Source organism: Penaeus japonicus, unplaced genomic scaffold (assembly GCF_977035675.1).
Source record: "Penaeus japonicus unplaced genomic scaffold, GWHDUDI00000001_assembly GWHDUDI00000013, whole genome shotgun sequence".
Lineage (NCBI taxonomy): Eukaryota > Metazoa > Arthropoda > Malacostraca > Decapoda > Penaeidae > Penaeus > Penaeus japonicus.
In genome coordinates this window covers 27,865,347-27,875,346 of record NW_028234415.1, presented here as the reverse complement: position 1 = coordinate 27,875,346, position 10,000 = coordinate 27,865,347, and the positions used below count along the sequence as shown (strand labels likewise).

At 44.6% G+C, this 10,000-nt stretch overlaps 1 protein-coding gene across 1 annotated transcript in view; it reads left to right on the top strand.

Moving 5' to 3' along the window:
• prom (prominin) overlaps positions 1-7,655 on the top strand; it is a 50,938-nt gene extending 43,283 nt beyond the window's left edge. The window contains exons 12-18 of the mRNA XM_086543374.1: positions 168-390; positions 810-974; positions 1,227-1,361; positions 4,105-4,263; positions 4,719-4,837; positions 5,354-5,482; positions 5,732-7,655. Coding sequence (XP_086399500.1) covers positions 168-390; positions 810-974; positions 1,227-1,361; positions 4,105-4,263; positions 4,719-4,837; positions 5,354-5,482; positions 5,732-6,128 — 1,327 coding nt within the window. The 3' untranslated portion in view covers positions 6,129-7,655. The remainder of the gene's footprint in view (positions 1-167; positions 391-809; positions 975-1,226; positions 1,362-4,104; positions 4,264-4,718; positions 4,838-5,353; positions 5,483-5,731) is intronic.
• The last annotated feature ends 2,345 nt before the right edge of the window (positions 7,656-10,000 follow it).

Sequence of the window (10,000 nt, the reverse complement as noted above, 5' to 3'; positions counted from 1 at the left end):
GGGGAGATAAAGAGATCGATAGATAGATAGATAGATAGATAGATAGATAGATAGATAGATAGAGAGAGAGAGAGAGAGATAGAAAAAGAAAAAGAGAAAGAGAGAAAGACACGGACAGAGCTAGAGCACTGACGAGGACCCAGCCCATTTGCATCTTTCGCCCGCAGCCAATGCAAGGAGGGAGGAGCGGCCTACCAGGTCTTCAAGCTCCGCCACTACTTCGACATCGAGAACGAGATCGACCACAGCACAACCTTCGATCTGCGGGACAGTCTCAGTCTGCTCAAGGTCAACCTCTCAAAGGTGGAGTTGCTGTCGACCGAGGCAGAGGCCAACCTTGACAAATTCCTGCGGTCCGTTAAGATCGACCTTGCGCCTTATAGAAAGGAGGTTAATATGATGCATCAGTTCTACTCCTTAAGTCTTGATTTTATTCTCCTAACTGTTTATTACTGTGAAAAAATCAGATTGTTGTAGCAACCAAAGAAGGGATACTGCTGTAAATACAATGTATCGGCCCTATCTTATTGTCTAAAGGTATTTATTTTTAGCTTGTATATTAAATTTCACAATATGAAAGCTGCTTCAGCTAATATAAAACAGTAATGCAGGAGATATGGCAATTATATAAAGTTGGATAAAGCAAACTACATCTATTTTAATAACATACCACCATAACCATTAACTGCTGTCTATAATGACTAGAATCCTCTGATAATTAGAACTCAGTAATCTCAAACTACTTAGAATCAAGTGAACCCTGCGGCAATCCAACCTACAATCTCTCTCTCTCTCTCCTTTCTTTCAAGATGGACAAGCCACTCGTAAGGAAGAACCTCCCGGCACTGGCGGAACAGATGCAAAACGTTGCAGGTCAACTTCGCTCCGTCGCCGCCTCGGCTGAGCTCTTCAAGATGGTGGCGCGGACGAGGAACATCATCAGCAATACTCTCTATCCTCTGGAGAAGCGCAAGGTCGGGGTGCTGGCTGTGGCGCCGGGATTGCGAGGCTGGATTGGGATTAGATAGGATTATACGGGATATTGTCGTTTCATGTCAGGTCTTGCTGCATAGGGAAGGAGATAACGAATATCATGTCATTATATATGATTATATGAGAAAGTGAAAAATAAATATTGCTTATGTATAAGAGGTAATAAATCAACTGAATAGCGTAAGCAAGCATAAGCTAACATTTTTGTGTATTGCGTGTCTTTGCTCGTACAGGAGGACGTGACGTACCAGGTGGCGACGCTGGACCTGGAGGTGATGCCCTTGCAGCGCCAGATCAACCAGAGCTCCGGTCACCTCAGGACCATCCAATACTTCATCCATAGCCACGGATCCTCTCTTGCAGCGGCTGTGAGTTGATTGTCTTACAAAGGAAAGAAAGGATGAGCGGTCCGGACATTTTTTTATGAATTGATGTAGCATAAGTAACCGGCAGAGGAAAAGTGATTTTCGTATCGAATCAATATATTATAATGTTGTATGATAAATAAGCTTTAAGTATAAGGAGAAACAATGGATGGTTTACTTTTTTTACGAACTGATATGATATAAATTTATACAGCGATTGAGAAATACTGTAGATTTTGGACAAGGTAGTTACATACAGAGACAGAATGCACTTTGAAAGTAAAGCATCGGGCAGTGCATTGGAAGATCACTTACGGAAAAATGATAGTGATATAAAAAAGAATTAAAATGTCTAAAACCATATTTTAAAAATAAGAAAAGAAAAACATACATAAACAAATATCTATGGAGATAATATTCAGAGTATTGGATTGCTACATATTTTCCCTTTTGACATATGGCAATGAATATCGGACAGTATCACAGACAATGGAAATATAATCCGATTAGGAGAAATGTCTTTTTTTTATAGAAAAATGCTACTAATATCCTGGACCGTGTTGGCTATGGCGGTTACAGAGAGAAGCAAGGTGAATCTATCAGGAAGAGTCTGTTACAATTCTTAGGTCGTGTTTTAACAAAGGAGAATCGAAGAAAAAAAAAATTAGAGACAAGCTTCGGCTACCGGAGGAAAATCATCAAGGGTAATGTAAAATCTGCAGAAGTCAGAGAATTAAGGTGATCCATGTCCACTAACATTCTAGTAGAACAAGGCGCTTAGAGAGAGAGAGAGTGAGAGTAAGAGTGAGAGTGAGAGTGAGAGCGAGAGCGAGAGTGAGAGCGAGAGTGAGAGTGAGAGGGAGAGTGAGAGGGAGAGCGAGAGTGAGAGTGAGAGTGAGAGTGAGAGTGAGAGCGAGAGTGAGAGTGAGAGTGAGAGTGAGAGTGAGAGCGAGAGCGGGAGTGAGAGTGAGAGTGAGAGTGAGAGTGAGAGTGAGAGTGAGAGTGAGAGTGAGAGCGAGAGCGAGAGTGAGAGCGAGAGTGAGTGTGAGAGGGAGAGTGAGAGGGAGAGCGAGAGTGAGAGTGAGAGCAAGAGTGAGAGTGAGAGCGAGAGTGAGAGTGAGAGTGAGAGTGAGAGCGAGAGCGGGAGTGAGAGTGAGAGTGAGAGCAAGAGCGAGAGTGAGAGTGAGAGCGAGAGCGAGACAAGAGCGAGAGCGAGAGTGAGAGCGAGAGCGGGAGAGAGAGTGAGAGTGAGAGCCGGAGAGAGAGCGAGAGTGAGAGCGAGAGTGAGAGCGAGAGTGAGAGCGAGAGCGAGAGTGAGAGCGAGAGCGAGAGCGAGAGTGAGAGCGAGAGCGAGAGTGAGAGCGAGAGCGAGAGTGAGAGTGAGAGCGAGAGCGAGAGCGAGAGTGAGAGCGAGAGCGAGAGTGAGAGCGAGAGCGAGAGCGAGAGCGAAAGCGAGAGCGAGAGCGAGAGCGAGAGCGAGAACGAGAACGAGAACGAGAACGAGAACGAGAGTGAGAGTGAGAGTGAGAGCGAGACCGAGAGTGAGAGCGAGACCGAGAGTGAGAGCGAGAACGAGAGTGAGAGCGAGAGTGAGAGCGAGAACGAGAGTGAGAGCGAGACGAGAGCGAGAGCGAGAGCGAGAGCGAGAGTGAGAGCGAGAGCGAGAGCGAGAGCGAGAGTGAGAGTGAGAGTGAGAGCGAGAGCGAGAGCGAGAGCGAGAGTGAGAGTGAGAGCGAGAGCGAGAGCGAGAACGAGAGTGAGAGTGAGAGTGAGAGTGAGAGTGAGAGTGAGAGCGAGAGCGAGAGTGAGAGTGAGAGTGAGAGTGAGAGTGAGAGCAAGAGTGAGAGTGAGAGTGAGAGCGAAAGCGAGAGCGAGAGTGAGAGTGAGAGTGAGAGTGAGAGTGAGAGCGAGAGTGAGAGTGAGAACGAGAGTGAGAGCGAGAGTGAGAGTGAGAGTGAGAGTGAGAGCGAGAGCGAGAGTGAGAGTGAGAGTGAGAGTGAGAGTGAGAGCGAGAGCGAGAGTGAGAGTGAGAGTGAGAGTGAGAGCGAGAGCGAGAGTGAGAGTGAGAGCGAGAGTGAGAGTGAGAGCGAGAGTGAGAGTGAGAGCGAGAGTGAGAGTGAGAGCGAGAGTGAGAGTGAGAGCGAGAGCGAGAGTGAGAGTGAGAGTGAGAGCGAGAGTGAGAGTGAGAGTGAGAGTGAGAGCGAGAGCGAGAGTGAGAGTGAGAGTGAGAGCGAGAGCGAGAGTGAGAGTGAGAGTGAGAGCGAGAGTGAGAGTGAGAGTGAGAGCGAGAGCGAGAGTGAGAGTGAGAGTGAGAGCGAGAGTGAGAGCGAGAGTGAGAGTGAGAGTGAGAGTGAGAGAGAGTGAGAGTGACAGAGAAAGTCCTATAAGCCATCGTTTCAGTTGGCAGTCAGTGGGACAATCTCACTATGTATCTTTAATTGATGCATTTCATAGCTATGGGACTCTAACCATGTGTCTACGTTTGGAAATATTCGCCACGAAAACATACTTTCCAACTTTTAAATTCCATTATCTATCCCTCATTTTTTTTAGTTGGCTCTCCGATATCGACATCCATCCACAGCCATTCAGATGAACCGTTCTTATGTGCAAAGGGAAAGCTATACCACTAAATAGAAAGAAAGAACGAAAGAGAAATAAATATATTATATTATGCGTTTCATGCCACTGTCTGAATCCTTTCTGTCTCAACTCTGAACGTAACATTCCGCTCCCGTTCTTGCAGAAAGCCCGCGGCTACGTCGAGAGAATCCTGAGCTACACACGTCAGTACACCGAGCACGTCCGCAACGCCGCCCTCTTGCACGTAGCGCCTTGCACGCCCGTCTGGAACCTTTTTGACTCAGCTCGCGGGGTCACTTGCAACGGCATCATTGAGCCTCTGGCAAGTCCTCGTGTGACTGTTTTTTTTTCTTTAGGTTGCATATATTTTAGTCAGTTATATCTAACATGTGTTCAGTAAGAAAAAAAGTTTCCTTGTTTACATATCGTGTGAGCATGTGAATAAATAACTGGTCATCTATATGTATATATGCTGATTCACTTTATTACCTCATTAAGTATTCATGAAAATATTCAGAGAGTATAATATGGATGCTACATCTATTTGATTTCAAGTTCATGTTTTATCACTGCTTTAATAAGTTTCAACGATTAACGGTACATACACTTCGACAATCAGAATATTGATTATGAGTATATAACTCTGTTAATGTAACGGAATTAGAAATGTAGCTGTTTAAAATGAGGTAAGGAGTGAACACAACGTACTGAATAAAAACAACTGATTTTATTAGCATTACTTAGCGCAAAGATATAGAATAACAACTCCTTCTTCAGAATGCGCTGTGGCTGGCTACCTGCTGGTGCCTGCTGCTCTTCCTGCCTGCGACCGTGATGAGCCTCGGCCTGGCTCGTTTCTACCTGCGTATGGACCATGATGATGACACGCTCCCTCTGTACGTGAGATAATGCTGTTGCCACATTGACGTCTGGTGGAGGCGAAACATTAATTTAGTAGTCTGGGGAAGAAAAGGAAATAGAAAGCAGCTTTAGTAAGAAAAGAGACACAACATTCGAATTGAGAGAAAGCAGCATTGATACGGGAATGGCTGTTAGGAATTTTAGTGTGGCAGTGGCGTCGTTGTTTTCCTTATGTCATAATTAATGCAAATTATAAAAAAAAAATTAAAAAAAAATACCGGTTTGAGACATGGAAAGAGAGATAGAGCTTGATATTCCCGACACAGACAGACAGATAGATCGACGAACAGGCTGATAAATAGATACATAGATAAGGAAACAGTGATTTTCACAAGATCTTTTTTATTTTATTTTATTTCAGATACATATGTTTTAGTTTAAAAATACACATACCATTTTCCGAATTATAGATTACTTTTCTCTCTGCATTTCGGTTTATTCCCAATTGTTTGACAGCAAGACTTATTTTGGAGACCCTGTAATCTTTCCAGCCACTCGAACGGGTCGCCGCCGGGCTCCAGCACCAACCTGCAGAGCGGCTCGTCTTCGGCGCTGTGGGGACCGAAGGCGACGCCGCACACCCACTCGCACCACGGGTACCCAAGTCGCCACCACAATGGGTGAGACGAGTGCGCCAAGTGCTCCGTAGTGTTCCTTTTTCTCCCATTACTGATGTATCATTGTGTGTCACCTGCACAGTTTTCTTAATTGATGTAATTAATGTAACCTCATAAATATCAAGCACCCAGTTAGTTTCATAGCACTAGTAAGTACCAGTACCAGGCGTGGGCTACGAGGTTGTGCGGGCACACCCCTCCCCCTCCTCACTTGCCCGGTACGACGAGGAAAGATGACTTGCTTGCTTCCAGACCCGAACGCGACGAGAGAGCAGAGCGCGAGCAGCCGGAAGTCCGCCGCGAAGCCTCCTCGCGGTTCCGCAGGCAGCCGCGCGCCTCGCAGCGTCTGGGTCCGGAAGAGGTGGTGGCGGGGGCGCAGGTGGCGGCGTGGCGGGACGCGTGGCGGGCGGGCGCCGGCTTCGTGACGCTGGAGCTGGTGGCGCGGCACGTGCACCGCCCTATCGACTGGGTGCACCAGCACTGGCACGACGACCCGCGGGTACTGGCCTCCTCTCTCGACGCCTCCCGAGTAGAGCACTGCTACAGCGAGCCCGCGCCGGCCTCTCACGCTTCCCGTCCCGCTCGAACCTGCCAACCGCAACCCTACATCGTGTGCTGGGGATGCTGTGACGCGCCTGCCTCCAGCTGAGATAAGTAGCCCAGCACATGGTACGCCCACGCCCGCTGCTGACTCACGTTCTGCGCTTTCTTTGGCCTTGGGATTCAAATGCAAATGTAGAGCGAATTAAATAGATTGAACAGTCTGGCTTACAAGCAAAATTAAATAAAAACACGCTCACGACAAGAGATGAAATGTCTTTTGAATCCGCCTTGCTGTTCCCGTTTTGTGATGTATATTGTCTTTAGTTCCATGTCGTATTCTGCCAATTAAACTCCACCTGTAGACGTTGGAATAATTAGACAGTATATAGGTTCAGCAGGAAAACCAAAAAAACAAACTAGGCACAAAGTAAATCAGCATTAAGCTATTTTGCCTCGTCTGATAAAGTTCAAAGGCTTTGTGCTTTACTTTCATCCTCACATCAAAGCTACTACTTTCACATGCAACCGCAATTCTAAAATACCAGCTTCACAAAATTCCATCATCAGCATATACCACCAGCAACCAACCCATGAAACGCAAAAAAGCCCATTCTCTGTATCCAGCAGAAACAAACACTGGTGAAGCAAGCTGCTTCTCGCGGTAGGACGGCCCCCTCCTTCGCCCTTCGACGTGGGAAGTCTCGGCCCTTTTGTGAAACAAGGGCGTGACCTGACTTCCCTCTGGAGCAGGAGTGCCATGCCTCTCTCCAGGTGCCACAAAGATGCCATCCTCCAGCACGTTAACTAACATCTTCATTTGTTCAGAGGATTCTGAGTTGTATATAAGTTTGATACTTGACGTTACATGTTCATGACTGCTACATGTTTCAAGATGTGTGTGGATGTTTGTGTTTCTGTCCAGTGTATGTGTGTTCCCTTATATATCACTTTTGTTGAAGCCAAAGTATTCATAAATCTTTACGATTTCTGCAAGTACTTCGCTCTTGTGATTTCAATTCTGCATATCAATCATGAAATACAGAATTTGACAAAACTCTAATAATTTTATTTCATAAGTGGTAAGTGTCCGTAATTTTCATATCTCATTTTTAATGCTTTTCTTTATTGAATTGATTAACACCAACATTTTTTTTTCAGTGATTAGCAATTAGAATGGAATAATTTATCTATATTTTCATGATACATAAAGGTGCACTTAGTATGTATGTTTAAGAGTCATTATTACAAATTCTCTAATATGGTCATTCGAAGTGAGTAACTCCAGTCCTCTGAGGATATGCACTGCACCCTTTCATTATCACCGTATGTTCTTGCACTTGTTGTTTGTTAAAATATGTATTTGTTTGTCTAGTCAAGACACATTGTATTTCCCTCTCCTTTTTATATCTTTGTGTAAATGGCACTAATTTGGAACATCTCAGCTGCACTGAGGTCATCCCTATCTGGAATAGTTTGGTTTTGAACTGTGGCATTTCTGTTTTCCTTTGTTTTAAGTAATAGCAGTCAACGCCATGAAATGGTCCGTTTGTAATGAGAGTTTAGAATTTGCATTGTTTTGTACAATAAGCGTAGATCATCTAGTTTCGAAGGAAAATAAAACTAAGAAAGTTTATTTTTTTCTATTTATTTACTTATCTGACAGAGGTTGTGGGCTGTGTCAGGAGGACTGCCATTCGGGCATGGGCATCACGCAATGAGTGACAATGCCCAGCTCTGCCCCCGGCTGTGTCCCGCATCCTGACCACGCCCACCTCCTTATAACAACGTACACAGTGGGCGTCGTCCCGTCCATTCGCTCACTATAACAAAACAGTCAAATTCGTTATTCTCTGACCAGGGCAGGTCGTTCGGTCGGCCTTGGAGGGGCAAGGGGCAAGGGGCAAGAGGCAAGGGGCAAGGGGCAAAGGGCAAGGGGCAAGGGGCAAGGGGCAAGGGGCAAGGGGCAAGGGGCAAGGGGCAAGGGGCAAGGGGCAAGGGGCAAGGGGCAAGGGGCAAGGGGCAAGGGGCAAGGGGCAAGGGGCAAGGGGCAAGGGGCAAGGGGCAAGGGGCAAGGGGCAAGGGGCAAGGGGCAAGGGGCAAGGGGCAAGGGGCAAGGGGCAAGGGGCAAGAGGTTGGTTGCCGTGGGAGTAAGATTCCTTGGTAGGTTGCGGGAGGTGGCGAAGGTTTACTTCAACGCTGCTTCAGGGAGGGAGAATTTCGATTCTAAAGGGATTTGGCTCCCTGGAAAATGGCTCCAGTAGAGACATGAGCAAAGCAAAGGAATTTTGACATATCAGAAACTAAGTTACAATATATTCTCTACCGAACTTGGCCCAAGAAAAATAGAACTACGGACCTTAGATGGAAAGTCGTAAATTGTCATGGAAAACCATTTACAGAAAACATCTAGACAAAAGAAGAAGAAGAAGATAAAAAAAAAAATGCATTTCGTGTAATGCACAGTGACTAAACAATTTATTCTTGCCCTTTACCAACCCCCTCCTCAGTCCACCTGCCCTGGACTGACGCGTGGTCTGACAGGCAACGGAACACTCAGCATAAACAACTATACACAAACTGCGTCCAACAATTTCATCTTGACAACCACAGTACTCTCGCCTCTTGCTTTGCGAAGGGATGGGAGAATATGTCTCATTATATAAACGAAAGAGATCTGGCAAAAGATACTGAAAGATGCAGAGGATTTAAAGCGAGGGACTAAAAGATATAATGATATAATGTAGTACATCATAAATCTCGGATAACGCAGGAGAAAGGAGTACGAGGTAGGGCGGGTACAAAGAAGGTGCAAAAATGTATATATATTTTTTTTAATGTCGAGGCAAAAAGGATAATTATCTGAAATACAACGCTGTCAATCGGACACGTTGCATTCGCCCACTCATCACCAGCCTCTCAATTTTACCTTCGCTTTGATCGAAAAAAAATATATTCATATCCTCTTTCCATCTGAACACTCAACAGTATTAAAACAAAATTTGAAACATTTTGAAACAATCAAAAAAAGGAAAATGGAACTGGATTACTGACATAAAAAATAAAAGGAAAATGTAAAAAAAGAGACAAATTTCCCGTCCCTTCCCTTCGGACATAGGACCCCGTGTACTGGGTGAGGTAACATACTAATCACAGAACGCAGTATCAACTAACTATTGACATTATTGCCTTCATCTACTGATCCTCGCAAGGAAGCCACACTCTTGGGATTTTGTTTGCTTGTCTGTTCACGACGAAAGAAACCCACCCATTTTTTTATTTGTTTACGTTCTTAATGTGACTTTGAATGTGGATGTTGATTTGCTTTTAGTTGCATCTCAAACAGTGCTGGTTGATTTATATCAAGAATCAAGGCTTGTGATTAGTTTATTTCTTTCAAAAGATTAATCTATTTTTTTTAATTGTTTTGGACGGTACCTGAAAAACAATTTAGCTGTAAAAGGGTTCGCTCTTTTAAATTCTCCAATTTGGGAAATGAAGGTAAAATACATGTGTACAAATCCCATCGAGCTGTGGACTTCTCTTTGTCGCGAGGAATCTACAATACAAGTAACTTATATACAACTTGGAACTTCAGATTTCCTTTGTATGACGTTAGTGAGTTGGAAACCTGATCCTTTTTTCTGTTTCAAATGCGAGCGTGTCATTTTTCATCCTAGAATTCGAGAAAAAAAATGCTTTGTGGCAAATTTATGGTACATGTTTGACTTTATTTTCTTCACACGGATATGAAGTTGTATCTCTTGAAGCATTTTGTTATACGCTATTTTCGTAAACGTAAAAAAACATGATTTGCACTAGTTAGTTGCAAAGATTATTATTTATCTTCTCATTGCAACTGTTATTCTTGATAAAAAAAACAATGCTTGGTTGTTATCTCAAATCCGTGGCGATAGAGTCTGCAACATGCAAGTTGCAACCGTGTGGTTTTCCATTTCAAGAATTCCATTCACGAACTGT